The sequence below is a fragment of the Lasiodiplodia theobromae genome (genome assembly GCF_012971845.1).
Source record: "Lasiodiplodia theobromae strain AM2As chromosome Unknown scaffold_31, whole genome shotgun sequence".
NCBI classification, from domain to species: domain Eukaryota; kingdom Fungi; phylum Ascomycota; class Dothideomycetes; order Botryosphaeriales; family Botryosphaeriaceae; genus Lasiodiplodia; species Lasiodiplodia theobromae.
In genome coordinates this window covers 153,696-168,381 of record NW_023336510.1, presented here as the reverse complement: position 1 = coordinate 168,381, position 14,686 = coordinate 153,696, and the positions used below count along the sequence as shown (strand labels likewise).

Sequence of the window (14,686 nt, the reverse complement as noted above, 5' to 3'; positions counted from 1 at the left end):
GTCGTCGGTGGTGGGGGACCGGTGAAAAGAAAAAGGAGTGTGCTGGCGGTGGTGCTGTGTTGTCACCTTTTGGGGAAACCATCGTGAATTCCTGCCCCGCGGGATCTTGAACTTGCCCCCCATGTCGCGCGCGCCCCCCCCCCCCCCCCCCCCCCCCCCCCCCCGATCATCGCAGATACCTGGCTAAGAGCGATGGGCGCGTTTCGTCAGCAAAGAGGGACATGATTCTCGAGTTTTACACAGAGTTAGAAAACCGACTCTGGGGATTGCCGAACCTGGACGATCCCATCGAATACCCTCTCTTCTACTTTGGCTGGTCTGCAAATCTCCAGCAACGGATCAACCAGCACACCAACCATCAAAGCTCCAATAAGACCATGGTTCTCTTCCACGCGGCTCTGATGCTGTTCTTCAAGAGCAGAGGATCCCGCATTTTGGACTTCCCTCTGTGCTTCCTCACCAAGCCCGCTCAATCAGCCATCGCAGAAGTCCTCTCCACTATTCTCGGAAACGGCTACCGGCCGTACGGCTTCAACAGCAGACCAACCTACCTGAACAATGATAGTGCCAATACCATCCACTCACACGTGTGGGCCTTAAACGCGGCATATATTCAACATGCGACGCCATTCGTATTGAACGTGCAGAACGAAGAACGTTACATCAAAATATCGACACAAGTGATCGGTGAAACAATGTGGGCCGAGCTCGAAAGAGCCGTACAGCCGGTTAAGATGGACTACTCCAAGTGCGATGCTGCACTAGATAGGCTCAATGCCACTTTTGCCAGACTGGATAAGATGGAGGCGAGAATTAATGAGCTATCCAACTTTTCGCTGCTTGACGAGATCCACGCGGAGTACGCTGACATGTCTGCGTGGGAGTTACCACCTACGGACAGGCACAGCTTTTACAGAGATCAGAATTCGAAAAGGCAAAGGAATTCGCATGGATGTACACGATTCGAAGTGGATGAACACAGTATGGCGAGGCTTTGCTTTTGCAGTGTATGTACTTGCTCATGGACAGCACAATTTGAAAATACTTTCAAGTCTCGAAGTCAGCTCGATACCCTTTAGGATCCAGTGTATGAATGATGTGTCAGTTGTCCACTAACTGCTGTAGTAGATCTTAGCAAGTCTCACTTGCGAGAATGCATCAGTGCGCCATTCGAGGCTAGAGATCCAAAATTGGAAGCTCTCGCACTCCCAAGAAAACCATCGGATGACCTTCTGGTCACAACCCCGCTTATTGTTTCTACAAATGACATTCAGGCCGGAGATCGCAACCTTAATCCGCACCGTTAAATCCAGCATCACTCAGATATAGTGACTACTCAACATCAGGCTAAATTCAAAAGTTCGGCAAATCATTCGCCAAGCCCACGTGTCGAATAGCCTATTATACAATGATTTGAACGTCTCTACTACACGCTTCGTATATGTCCTTTGTGTTACAATGTCGCACCGTGAAGTCTCTTCTAGATCAAACGGCATTTTCGTCCCGGCGGATGTGCATGTCTCGTTCCCAGTCAGGCTGAATCTTGACGGCCCGTTTCCCGCAAGCTTTGGGGTTGTACCGGCCTACATAAAGGCTCTAATGAGTCTAAGAACAGAGCCAAACACCAGCGCACAGCCATTACTCACAGCCAGAAATCTACAATTATGTCTGTCATTTTGATTCTCGCACTATTCGTCCTTGGCAGTCTCTCATCGGTGTTGCCGCGTCAAGCTACTTCATGCGGTACGCTTCCTGCCGGGTTCTCTCCACAGGAATATGCCAAACTTCCAGACCCTTTCACATTCGTCAACGGATCCGAAGTCACGACTTTGGATCAATGGGTCTGCCGCCAGCAGGAAATCAGTCAGCTTTTCCAGACCTTTGAACTGGGGACCAAACCGCCAAAACCAGCCTCCGTCACTTCAACACTGTCCTCCAACACTTTGTCCATCACGGCCCAGGACAGCGGAAAGTCAATCTCCTTCTCGGTGTCTATCTCATATCCGTCTTCAGGGACTGCTCCCTACCCAGCCATCATCGCATACGGCTATCCGAGCATCCCGGTTCCCGCTGGTGTGGCCACCATCACCTTCAACAACGACGACATTGCTGCTCAGCAGAGCACTGGAAGCCGAGGCCAAGGCAAATTCTACACCTTGTACGGCAGCAGCCACAGTGCAGGTGCCATGACGGCTTGGGCTTGGGGTGTCAGTCGCATCATTGACGCATTAGAGGCCAACAGCGATGCCAGGATCGATGCTACCAGAGTCGGCGTGACGGGGTGCTCTCGCAATGGCAAAGGCGCTTTCGTTGCCGGCGCCTTAGATGACCGTGTCGCTTTGACGATCCCACAGGAGTCCGGTGCCGGCGGAGCAGCATGCTGGCGCATCTCCGACCAGCAAAAGGCGGCGGGTAAAAACATCCAGACGGCATCGCAGATTGTCGGCGAGAACGTCTGGTTCTCCACGGCATTCGAGCAATACAGCAACCGCGTTCCTACGCTTCCCGAAGACCACCACATGCTTGCCGCCCTGGTGGCACCGCGCGGCCTCCTTGCCATCGAGAACGACATCGACTGGCTCGGTCCGGTCAGCACCACGGGGTGCATGAAGGTGGGCCGTCTCATCTATCGAGCTGCTGGTGCTCCCGACGCCATGGGATTCTCTCTTGTCGGCGGGCATGACCACTGCTCTTTCCCGTCATCGCAACAGCCGGAGCTCTCGGCGTTCATCGACAAATTTCTACTGAAAGGATCCTCCAGCACGGCCGACATCGAAAAAAGCAATCAAAACGTAAACGTTGCGGATTGGGTGGACTGGACAATCCCTACATTGTCTTGAGGTGTTTTCTTGTCGGGTTTAGTTCATTGTGTGATGGCTCTATCAAGATCTCGCCCACTAAAATTCGCTAGCACTCAATCGGTCCCATACGGATCCTGATAGACATACAACCACATGAAGAGCGCAAGTAGGCCAGGTAGCCATTCCCGACATAGACTACATAGCTATAGAAATCAAGAAGGACTCCAGAGAATGGAACACTTCAGCGATTCGTTCCATATGACCTTACCGGTTGAGCATCCACAAAACAAATCGCTAATACCGACGTTTAACTCATGTCTAGTATCTAGGTCTTATACCATTCCGATAACAGTTACAACCTCTCCTACGTCGTCACTGTCAGTCTGTGTGCCTCTTCAGGTGTGTACATAATCTTCATCGCACAACAGTCATCAGACTGTTATTAGTTGAATGATAAGTTGTATCTACACCAATGCAATACAAAAGTGGTCTAGATACTAATAGCACGATTTCGTTATTGCGGAATCTAAATGCCGAAGTCCAGAAAAAGGCCTCTGTCATCGCTACCACGGTGACATGATACTAGCGCCGCAAGATACAGAATGCGAAGAGCCTTTTCATTCTTTTTTTTTTTCATAAAAGGACACCCTGTCGGCGCTGTCTTTTTTACTTTCCGTCCGCTTGCCACCCCACTTCTCTGCACACCAGAGAATTGTCCCTCACGCCACTCCGTACCTTCTTTATTCACCGTCACCGTCGTCGAAACCGCCCCCTCCGAGAAAAAACCTCACTCCGCTGGCCTCTAAAGTGCCGCCAATCTTGACATCCTCACCATGCGTGTCGCATTCATCTATGATCCGCCGGAACAATTCCCGGCAGACACTCTTATCAACCATCCACACCGCGCCTTCGGCGACGGCCATCTGCGCTACGAGCCACACCTGCTCTACGGGGAATGAAGAATAGGCTGAGATCCTCCTTTCGACCGCCGCGTTTCCCGTGTTAACGTTCGGTATGATTCGGCCGTGCATCTGGGAACACAGACCATCGGCGGCGATAATCATGTGACGCCGCTTGAAAATAGGTGTCGTTCGTTCTTCATTTTCCTGACAATCTAGTCTGTTGAGGATTTGGCCGTTGCTGTCAGTCGGGAGGTGGTAGCCGGGGAGGACCCCGACCTTGTATTGTTTGCCCTGCGGGGTGGCGGCGGTGTAGAATGGGCCTTCCTGCGGGGCAGCGTTGGTGGGGAATGGGGTGAGGATGAGGAGGAAGAAGAAAGGGAGTAGCAAGGTGGTGAGGTTGCTGAGGAGCATTGCTGGCTGCATTTTCGGTTTTGAGGATTTTTGAGGCTCAGGAGGAGTGGTCGCTGTCGGAGAAAGAAGGTCAAGTACGTTGGAGCTTGAGAAGCCTGAAGTTTGTTGGATGTACTGTGGAAGATCATGGAGAGTGGAAGGCGAGCGCTTCTATACTTATGGCTGGCCAGGTGAAAGATTTGAATATGTTGGGAGGTCACGACCCAAGCACTTTCCCAACTTCAGCGAATTCGTTTGCCCATATTAGCGAGTGACTGAATGTTAATGGCACACTTGGCTTGCTATTCTACTATAGTGGGTTGGGTGCCCCATAGTTCAACTAATTTTAAAGGAAGACCCTGTATATTATATATGGATATACGCTATGCCCGTTAAAGTAAAACAGAGCCTAACCTGAGCGACCACGTCACCAATGAAGAGTTCACGACCGACAAGCTCAGCCCCGTCTCAGCTACCACGGATATGGGTCAAAATTATCACATGCTCTTGGTACAATCTTACAAAAAACAACCCGTCTATCAATAGTTTCCCCAAAGTTCACCGGCCTTGGATGGCAGTAGGATCCATTCACAAAAACACACTCAAAATCCCGCAATCCAATAGCACTTCTCCCACTGACCTGTCAAACCAGTATGCTATGCATAACCAAAATAAAGAAATCGGTTTGGGGGGTATATTCCAGTCTGCTTGTGCAACTACCGCACCTTGTAAATCTAAGAGTTCTTCATGCTGAGACGAAAGAACATTGTTCGAGTAAGTAAGACAGAAGAACGAAAACAACAAAAAGAACAAAGTCAAGTCTTGTGTTCTCGGCCAGGAGGGAGGAAAGATGAAGAAACGATAAAGAAAAAGATCAGCGACCATCACCACCACCATCGCCATCTCCATTCCGTCTCTCTGGTGGTGATTCGTCCTGGCTATCGTTTTTTGGATAATTCCTGCTCCACCAACTCATTCTGAACGGCCCCCTGCTCCCCTGCCTGTCCGACGCGCTTCTCGTCCGCGGAATGCGTATGGTTCGAAACCATCCGGGGTTCCTCTGCGGAGGGCTGGGGCTCATCAAGGGTGCTGCAGGGTCGTCGTCCTCGTAGTCGCTGGTACCCGCTCCCGACCTCGTTCTTGGGCTAGGCACCGCTTCGGGTTTCTTGCCGCTTCCGAGAGTGAATTTATCCCACCACGAGTCCCTCCGGCCGCTCTCGTGGAGAATCGGTAACGTCCCTGACCTTGCTCTCGCGTGGGCCCTTGCTCGTCCACGCCCTCTGCTGTCAAGTGGAGAGCGCAGGCTGTTCCCAGGACTAGTCCGGTCATTCAGCTCATCCCAAATTTCCCCTGCTTCTTCCGAAATGGTCATGCGACGCAGCTTGCTGAGGTTCGCCGGCCGGGGTCGCCCTTCTCTTCCCTGACTGAAAGTACCAGCATCCCCGGTTCTGAAGGGGGCGGTGTTCGCACGCGTCAACAATGGAGTCTGTTCGTCCGGTCCTACACCAGCCGCATGACTGCTCTTGCGCTTCTTGTTCCCGCTGGAAATGCCTAGCGGCGATTCTTCGTCAAAGTGGGTGGGTCCCAAAAAGGGGGATTGCTCGTCAGATTCGGAGCCTCCTGTGTCGATGAAGCCCAGACCAGGAGTAAGAGCGGTGCGAGGAGGCGGCACGCCAGTAAAGGAATGCCGTGAAGCCTTTCTTTGGTGGCCGGCGGCCGCGGGGACCTTATCCTCCAAGCGCCAGCTAAGGCAGGCTACGCCGCCCAATAAGATAACGACGCCGACGGCGATCAGGCAAGCGTCGCGCACGGGCAATCGTGAGGCCTGGCGGAAGTAGATGAGGCCGTCCAGAATGGCAATGATGTTGTAGATGCAGAAAACGAAAGGGTAAAGAACGCTAGTGGAGGTAAGCTTGAGGCCCCGGTGCAGAAAGTAAAGTTGCGACAGCGCCAAGGCCACGAGACCGAGGAGGATGACCCATGACTGCCAGCGATTAAACTGGTTGTGTCTGTCAACGATAGTCCGTACCAACAACTCGACGGCAGACTTGGCGACTAGGAGGGAGTGGGCGGATAGAATGCCGCTCATAGCGCCAAAACACATTCCCCGCAGGAGGCGCACTAGGGGCGAAGGGCGGTGAAATAGTCGTTTCATGAACCATTGCGCGATGAAAAGGAGTATGCTGATGAAAAAAGTGGCGAAGAGCCATACGAGGAACTCGGGGCGCGCGAGGAGGGCGAGGAGTTGATCGAGAGTATGAGAGGGTTCCGTCAGGGCGCCGAACGTGCCTATCAGAACCGCGCCGACTGCGACGAGGATTGTGCCGAAGAGGGAGTATCTGGTGAAAGGTTCGCTCAAAATGAGGCTTGCGCATATCGAATTGAAGACCAAGCCGGACTGTTGCTGTCAGCGGGGTTGTTTTGTTTGCTGCGGGTCGGGGAAAGCGTACCGCCTGCAACGTCGACAGCACGGGTAGCGGGAGAGTAGTGATTTGAATGGTGCTGCCGACCAGGTTTGCGATAATGAACATGAGCATGCCCAGCTATGTCGCGGGATCAGCGAGTGGCGGTAGGGTATGGTCGAAGCTGTATATCATACCTGCCACCGGCGGCGTCTGTAGGGCGGGCGGCGGACATGGTGCTCTTCCTTCTCCTCTTCGAGCAGATGGGACTTGCGCTGTAGGGTCAGGCCGACGCTCTGGATGCTGGTGGACAGCAGTCCGACGAAGACACCTAGCTGTTGCGCGTGTCAGCGCGCTTTCTTCTCGCACCGTTCTCGGAGGCGGGCACTCACAGCAACGCTCCCGCCAGCGGAAAGCCCGACCATGGCTGCGCGGAGTGCGGACTGTGGATTGGGCTACCGGATGGGCACAGGCATGCTGTATTGTATGCGATCGATCAGAGGCGCTGCGCCGGGCGGAGGCGCATGCAGCAGGCTTGATGCTGGGAGCTGGCTGGAGGCGCAAGAGCTGGCGCGCTCACGAGACGAAGGGCTGGGATGGGTCGACGTCAAGCGATCGGCGGCGGCGGCGACGGGCGCGAGGGCGGCTGCACGACGGGGGCGGAGAGAGCGTGCGGGCTGGACGACTGCGAGACTGAGAACGAGCGAAGGCGAAGGAGAGGATGCGACGTGCGCGGGCTTTTGGGCTAACGCCGGGTGTATGAGACGTTGCAGGGGTGCAGCCGCATGCGTGGTCGAGTCTGCGGACAGGTGCCCAAGCTCGGACGCCTGGGCGCATCACCGCCCGCAGCTCCAGCGCCCAGCATCGCTATCAACATCACCTCAAACCCGCCATCCCACCCGCCCACCACCGTCCCCGTCTCCAACCAGCTCCATCTGTGCCCGCCCGCTCGACGCAGCTCCCACCGCCGCCATGTCGCAGATCCACGCCATGTCCGACGACCAGGTACGTCGCTGCCCAGCTCACCGCACCCGCAGCCATGCCCGCCCGCCGAGCTCAAGCTGACTGCCCCGCCCTGCAGGTCGCCGGTGAGCTCAAGAAGATGACGGCCTTCATCCGCCAGGAGGCGCTGGAGAAGGCCAAGGAGATCCAGATCAAGGCCGACGAGGAGTTTGCCATTGAGAAGAGCAAGCTGGTGCGCGAGGAGACGCAGTCCATCGACCAGAGCTACGAGAAGAAGTTCAAGCAGGCCGCCATGTCGCAGCAGATCACCCGCTCCACCGTGGCCAACAAGACACGCCTGCGCGTGCTCGGCGCCCGCCAGGAGCTGCTCGACGACCTGTTCGAGCAGGCTCGCTCCAAGCTCACCAACGCCTCCAGCGATGCGTCCAAATACCAGAACACCCTCAAGAACCTGATCCTCGAGGGCCTCTACGACCTGAACGAGCCCAAGGTCCAGGTCCGCGCCCGCAAGGCCGACTCGGACGCCGTGCGCAAGGCCATCACCGAGGCCGAGAAGGAATACAAGGAAAAGACGGGCAAGGAGACCAAGGTCGAGGTTGATGAGAGCAACCCTCTGCCCGAGGAATCGTGAGTGCTGCTGCTCGAGCATGACAGGCTCTTGACTAACGCTAGTGCAGCACCGGCGGTGTGTCGATCGTGGGCGGCAACGGCAAGATCGAGATCAACAACACGTTTGAGGAGCGGTTACGGCTGCTGGAGCACGATGCTCTGCCGTCGATCAGGACGACGCTGTTTGGCGAGAACAAGAACCGCAGGTTCAAGGACTGAGCGATTGTTTGCTAGAATCCACGGGCGGAAACATGTTGCGCCAAGTACGGTCGACGGTGAAACTTGGATGCGCGTGCAACGTGGGGAGGGCACTTCTGTCCACATGACATCAAGCGGGCTGTTCTCAGGTGTACCATATTGTGCAACCTTCACGTATACTCAATGACAGGCCCAGGCCAGCGACGTGGTTTTCTTTTGTTTTTTCGACGTCAATATTAGGAATAGAAGATGCACATAAGCCGGGGAGCGGGCTGCAGGACGCAGGGACGCCGACATGGGCGTGGGCGTGCTATTTTTGCGGCACGGCGGTCTCGACGTACGGCGACGCGCGGGCCAGCGGCCGTGGCTGGTGCTCGTCACTTCCCAGCGCGCCGGTGCTATCTCCAGGTAGCCATCCTCCGCATCACCACAACCCCATTCGCCTCCCACGCGCCCACCCACCCACGATGCTGGTCTCGTTGACGGTCGGCAAGGTCGATGCCGGTGTCGCTGTCCTGCTGACCGAGGACAAGCGCCTGGTAAGCCTCCCTCCTACCGCAATTGCGCCCGCGTTCCGCTCGTTCTCCTTGCAACGTTGCTGTCCGCACTCCCAGCCAAGGCTGACGCATGTTCCAGATCGAATTCCCCTCGATCCTCCTGCCGCCAGACATCTCCTCGGGCAGCATTGTCGACATCACCGTCGCCCGCAATCACCAGTCTGAGCAAGCCGCCCAGCAGGCCTTCCAGCAGCTGCAGTCCAAAATCTACCAGACCTTCGGCACGCGCACCCCCGAGCCGCCCGTCCTCCGCTGCCGCAATGCCACGCAGACGTCGCTCGTGCTGGAGTGGGACCCCATCCAGCTGGCCACGGCTGAGCTGCGCAGCCTGAGTCTGTACCGCAACGGCAGCAAGGCCGGCAGCATCCCGCGGCCCAAGGGCATGCAGAGCACAAAGATTTCTGGTCTGGCTGTCGACACTGAGTACGTCTTCCACCTGGTCCTGCGCACCTCGGCTGGCACCTACAGCAGCGAGCGTCTGGCCGTGCGCACCCACAAGATGACGGATCTCTCGGGCATCACCGTCACCACGGGCATCATGCCTGCCCAGCTCAAGGAGAGCCTCACCCAGACCATCGAGCGCATCGGCGCGAAGATGATCGACCAGGTGCGCATCGACACGACCCACTTCGTCTGCACAGAAGGCCGCGGTCCGGCATGGGAGAAGGCTGTCGAGATGAACATCCCCGTGGTCGTGCCGGACTGGGTGAAGGGCTGCGAGCGTGAGGGCCGCATCGTCGGTGTGCGCCAGTACTACATCAACGCCGACCCGCGCCTGCGCCAGATGGGCCCGTCTTCTGGCCAGCAGAACCTGCCCAGCCACGGCCGAAGTCAGAGTATGGTGCAGGCCGGCTCGAGACCCTCGCCCATGCCCAGCCCGCGCACCGAGATCACGCCTCCAACGCCCGAGCAAGTCCGCAAAGAACCCCCGAATGGTACAAACAACACTCACGCAGCAGTTTCGTCGCCATCGCAACTACAACAACAAGCACAACCGCCCCCCGAAGACTCGGCTCAAGAAGAGCAGCCTCCACCCCCGCCGCCAAAGGAAGACAGTAAGAATCCTTCACCCAAGCCCAATGGTGACGCCGCAGCGGAGGCGGAAGAGTCAGCGGACAGGGAAGGGGAGCTCACGCCCGAGGCTCCTCGTCATGCTGAGGCGAGTGGAGACGAATCGGATGCCAACACGGAGACGCCTGCCGACGAGGGCGATGAGAAGAGGCTTGAGGCCGGAGCTCCCGAAAGCGAGGCTGGTGCGAGTCCAAGCGTAGCCAGTTTTCAGGATGTCGCGTTGTAGAAGCTGACGACGAGCGGAGACGACAACAACATCATACCCAACATTGACGCGGTGACCCGGACAAGCTTTTCACGGCTGTGCGATCTTATGATTCAGAGGCAGGATCAGGACCTGGATGTGCAGAACGAAAGGGGTGTCATGATTTCAGTTCTTACGGCGGGGTTGTTTGGGGGAGAGGCTTCTCGTTCATCATCAGAGGGATTCGTGCATCCTAGAGGCACCTTCGTCATTTTTACTCAGCGCCGGAGCAGGGGGTCTTGGACGAAGTTTACGCTATACCACATCTCACGCCTGTAGTTTCTTCCTCCTCCTATTCACCTTGTTGAGACGCTCTTGGAACTGGTTAAGAAAAGATTATAATGACTGCTACACCTTGCTTTATTATGCTTTTGCTGCTGCACCATGCTGACTGAGAACGTGTTTGATTTATCTTCCGTCGAATCAACTGGCCACTTTATACCTTGGTTTGTCATGGTTTTTGACGACTGCAATCTTGCAAAGAATCTTTTAGCTATGTTTGGCACTGGGAGACTGAACACATAGGTAAGTTTGTATGAGCTAGAACGACGATCACACAGGCTCTGCTATGGTGAACTAGACATTCCTGTCTGCAATCAGGGAAGAATTAAACGCTTTAAAAATTCATTCAATGTGATATCTCTCTAATCGTAAGATACTGCTCTGTCCTTGACACGCCAATGGAATAGCTGCGGAGAAGCAAAATCCACCATCAGCCGTAAAAAAAAAAAAAAGATGAGCGTACCAGCAGGTCCGCCGGAGCTTGCGCGCGTGCCTCGAAATATTCCCCCAAGGCCGACTGCAAATCTCACCCTTTAATCTCTTGTTGTTTTTCCCCAAACCCCCCTTCCTGTCGCACCCCGCCTGCCACAGAACCATGCGCGGACACCTGGATGATTTACGCACCGCCCTCCTTCCTCTGGCCGACGAAGAAGCCCAGGCCGAAGTCGTCGGTGGTGAAGGTGATCTTGGAGCCCTTGGGGAAGTAGAAGACGTCGCCGGCGACGGCGTGCACCTTGTTGCCGGCCTCGTCGGAGATGTCGAACGAGCCGTCGACGATGATCTTCATCTCGTGGTACGTGTACTCGTACACCAGCGGCGTGCCCTTCTCCAGACGGTAGAAGCCCGCCGAGATGGGCGCGGTGGGGTCGTTCTTCTCGCTGTGGTGTTGTTAGTCTCGCTAACTTTTTTTTTTTTTTTGTTTTGGTTTGGTTTTGTTGTGGTGTATGTGATGAGAGGGCGGGTTGGAAGCTTACGAGGTGGCAATGTCGCCGAGGAAGGCGTTCTCGTTGGCGATGAGCGGGGGCTTGAAGGTGCTCTGCGCCTTGGCGAAGTGGGTCATGGCGATGGGAGACATGGTTGCGGTGGTTTTGTTGTTGCGGGTATATGGCTCTGTTGATGGCGGCGACGTTAGTTCCTGTATTCTTTTTTTTTTTTTTGGCAACTGCTCTAGCGGTTCCAATCGACTTCCAGGATATCCAATGTGATCAATACTCAAGGAAGAGGGGTATAGAATAAGGGCTGAGTGCGAGAGGGTATAGGAAAGGGTGTTGAATCAACACCACCAAGGCCACAACTTACTTTCGTAGACTCAGACAGCACTAAGGCTCAAAATTAAGACAGCGGACGGATGACAGTATGACAGGACCCAAGCACGGCAAGCTCATTCTTATACCAAGCCTTACAACAGCCCACCGTTGAGTGAGGGAGAGGGGTAGAAGGAGGGGCAGACCTCCACCATGATTCGGAAACCGCACAAGCGCATACTCTATCCGCAAACCGCTAAAATACTCACTGCATAGTTTGGTAACAGCTGGGGACAAGCACCAATCAGGCCGAAGCAGGCGCTACAGGACCCATATCTCGACGCTTACAGCTTCGATAAAAGCACCCCGCCGGCGGGCGCTGCGGAAGGTGTGCAACATGTGCTGCCCCGCATTCGTCATCATTCGGCTGCTGCCCCATTCACGTCAGAAACGTAAGCGCCTCGATACCCTTATCGAAGCATTCGCGCCGGTTTGCTCGTGGCTGGCAAGACGGACCGTTAAGTTGGGAGCGGAGTTAACTCGAGGAGAGTGGAATATTTTTCTAAATGCAGCAATTTTGCAGCAGGGGGGAAGGGATGCTGTTGGCCCGGGATGTGGAGCTTGTTAGCCGCCGCCCGACGAGGTGGGGACTGTCCCAGGTACGGGTAGATCGATACATAAAGCACTGATAAGGATTCGCTTGATTTCTCAAGATCCAGGGTCCTCGGGGGAGCAGGGTCGACGAGGACAGAGAGGAAGGATCGGGGCTGATCAACGGGGGGCCGTGTGCGATAGAGAAACAGCGGATAACAGCGGCTTTTGCTGCGGTGAGGACAGATATGACCATGTGGCCATGGTTGGTAATGTGAGACCAACGCATGCATTTCGGCACCGTGCCTTTTACGTGGCCTGCATCGTTATTCTGCAGCCGAAGCCATCCTAGAGTTTACGGCAACTCTTCAATCCTTGCCAAAGTGGTCACGAAAGTGCTGCTGTTCAGTGCCAAGAATCCCATCTCCACGGCGGGCGCAATCGCAACAAGCGATGAGGGGCAAGGCAGGCTAGACATGGATTTGCGAGAGGAGCCCGTCCCAAGAGGCCGGGGTGTGGAGCCCTCATCCCGATTAGGAAATTTGATCCCTTCCAAAGTTCTGCCGCTTCCGACCGCCCGCACACCCCAAACCAACTCCGCGCCCAACCTTCACGTGCGATAGCATCCGGCTTCCTGTGCCGTAGCGAATAGGGCTCAAAAGATGTGCTGTATTGCTGATCTGGAGGCTGTGCCTGGTGATTGGGCGAGTTTGAGAGCCCCAACACATACCTGGTTGTAGAAACAGCAGACAACAGGTTGGAAGACAATCCCGAGAAAAAAAAAAGTCCTCTCGTCAGACCTTGGCCTCAAGGTATTGTAGTCTGTACTCCCATATTAATCCAATACAATCTCAATCCAATCAAACCAACCACCACTGTGAAACGGCCCGCGACGGAGTCAATCCCATCTTGGCACCGTCATTTCTCATCTCTTTAGCTCCAACCAAACCAACTGACTGACCTGACTCCCGCAAACGCTGGGTTTTATATCTGTATCTGCTCTTATAAGCCGGAGACATTAAAAATTGTGTGCAGCCTGGCTGTTGTTCCAGCCAGGCTGCACGTCGTTGCATCTCGTCGTCTGTTCGCCCCCTCCCTCGCTCCCTCCTCCGCGTTTTCCAGCTCAGAACGTGCCTTTTCGAAGGAGGGGAAAAAAGAATTGAATCGAGTTTATCGCTTCCCGTTCAAGCATTCTTCCTTCGGCCGTCATCCGCCCGCTCTTCTTCCCCTATCCTGCCGCCCATTTCCGTGTCTCTTTCCCCCGCATCCCGAAGAAGAATGTTCGGATTCGGGGACGTGCTCCAACCTTGGCTTGGCTTCTGATCGATTGCGGACCTGCCCGACGCCCGGGGCACCTGTTGTAACGAACGGGGTGGAAGTCTGGAAGGGGAACCGTGCGGAGAACAGACCAAGATACGGGACTGGGGGCGGGGAGGAGGGGGCGAAAGAGAAGATCTAGAAGGTATGCGGGAAGATATTGCAAGATTCGGTGGTCGTGGTGGCGTGGGCGCGGAGATATGCGCGCGCGCGGTCTGCAGCGCGGTTCGTGGTGTGACATTTGTTCTTTCTCCTCTCCTGGGGCGGTCGTGCGAGGGAATAAGGTGATACTTGCTCAAGATGGGGTCATTCCCCGCGGGCTTTCTTGATTTTAGCGTTGGGCCTGGCCTGCAGAAGAAGGTGTGACGGAATGCAAGAACAAAAAGGGCGCGAGTCCCTCTCTCCTCCTCCCTCTTTCTCTCTTCCTTTCAGAGTTGTTTTACACATACACGCATTACACCCGCACGCGCCCAAGTAGCTAGCTGGCTGGCTCGCTGGCTGGCGGAGCTCCGGAGGAACCCACGGCTGTTGCTGCCAACGACAAGAAGCTAGCCTGCCTACCGGCTGGAAGACAACAAGAAAAGTGCAGTAAGGTACCCAGAAAAAACAATCCATGTTCTCGCGACTCATCATGTCTCTTCTCTCGTACCAGAGTCATTCTCTCTTGAAACCCGTTTCCCGAAATATTTTCCCAAACACTCACGCCCTTGCACGCCGGTCAACCCAACTCCCATAAATACCGATTCCCAAATAACAACAGAAATGCTGAGATCATAGACACACCAGGTGGCCTCTGGCAGCCAGACGTAGCTGTACCCGCAAGCGAAACCCCGTACAAAACACCGCGTGTTTCCCCAAAATAACAATGGCGCCGTATACGATGATATATCCCCCCGTCTCTCTGTCCAAAAGCAACGTTTTCCTGAAAGTCGAGTTTCCGTCATGTCATCTTGCGCAGACAAAACACTCGGGAGCGAATCCGCAAGAAAGAAGCGCAAAATCAATCCTATCAAGACAATTCGGGGGAAGAATGCAACAAATCATGCACGCCATATGCTGAGAGGTTCCAGAAACGATGGTGACCCGGTGAAACTATTCACGAACCCAGAAGAAGA

At 55.2% G+C, this 14,686-nt stretch overlaps 6 protein-coding genes across 6 annotated transcripts; 3 read left to right on the top strand and 3 right to left on the bottom strand.

The window, feature by feature from the left end:
* Positions 1 to 377: 377 nt before the first annotated feature.
* On the top strand, positions 378 to 2,840 carry LTHEOB_9307 (Carbohydrate esterase family 15 protein; the record flags this gene model as incomplete). The annotated part of the gene is made up of 2 exons (XM_035518881.1): positions 378 to 981; positions 1,792 to 2,840. 2 exons carry the CDS (start codon positions 378 to 380, stop codon positions 2,838 to 2,840), a joined length of 1,653 nt encoding a protein of 550 aa, XP_035368912.1.
* A 701-nt stretch (positions 2,841 to 3,541) lies between these two features.
* LTHEOB_9306 (uncharacterized protein) lies at positions 3,542 to 4,126 on the bottom strand (the record flags this gene model as incomplete). Its single annotated transcript, XM_035518880.1, has 1 exon — positions 3,542 to 4,126. The coding sequence occupies one exon, from the start codon at positions 4,124 to 4,126 to the stop codon at positions 3,542 to 3,544; it is 585 nt and encodes a 194-aa protein (XP_035368911.1).
* An 841-nt stretch (positions 4,127 to 4,967) lies between these two features.
* Positions 4,968 to 6,920, bottom strand: LTHEOB_9305 (uncharacterized protein; the record flags this gene model as incomplete). Its single annotated transcript, XM_035518879.1, has 4 exons — positions 4,968 to 6,491; positions 6,544 to 6,636; positions 6,693 to 6,830; positions 6,888 to 6,920. The coding sequence occupies 4 exons, from the start codon at positions 6,918 to 6,920 to the stop codon at positions 4,968 to 4,970; spliced, it is 1,788 nt and encodes a 595-aa protein (XP_035368910.1).
* Positions 6,921 to 7,467: 547 nt separating this feature from the next.
* Positions 7,468 to 8,286, top strand: LTHEOB_9304 (Vacuolar ATP synthase subunit e protein; the record flags this gene model as incomplete). The annotated part of the gene is made up of 3 exons (XM_035518878.1): positions 7,468 to 7,500; positions 7,577 to 8,085; positions 8,136 to 8,286. The coding sequence occupies 3 exons, from the start codon at positions 7,468 to 7,470 to the stop codon at positions 8,284 to 8,286; spliced, it is 693 nt and encodes a 230-aa protein (XP_035368909.1).
* A 446-nt stretch (positions 8,287 to 8,732) lies between these two features.
* LTHEOB_9303 (Chitin biosynthesis protein) lies at positions 8,733 to 10,119 on the top strand (the record flags this gene model as incomplete). Its single annotated transcript, XM_035518877.1, has 2 exons — positions 8,733 to 8,804; positions 8,902 to 10,119. 2 exons carry the CDS (start codon positions 8,733 to 8,735, stop codon positions 10,117 to 10,119), a joined length of 1,290 nt encoding a protein of 429 aa, XP_035368908.1.
* A 916-nt stretch (positions 10,120 to 11,035) lies between these two features.
* LTHEOB_9302 (Ethanolamine utilization EutQ) lies at positions 11,036 to 11,494 on the bottom strand (the record flags this gene model as incomplete). Its single annotated transcript, XM_035518876.1, has 2 exons — positions 11,036 to 11,297; positions 11,394 to 11,494. The coding sequence occupies 2 exons, from the start codon at positions 11,492 to 11,494 to the stop codon at positions 11,036 to 11,038; spliced, it is 363 nt and encodes a 120-aa protein (XP_035368907.1).
* Positions 11,495 to 14,686: the final 3,192 nt, after the last annotated feature.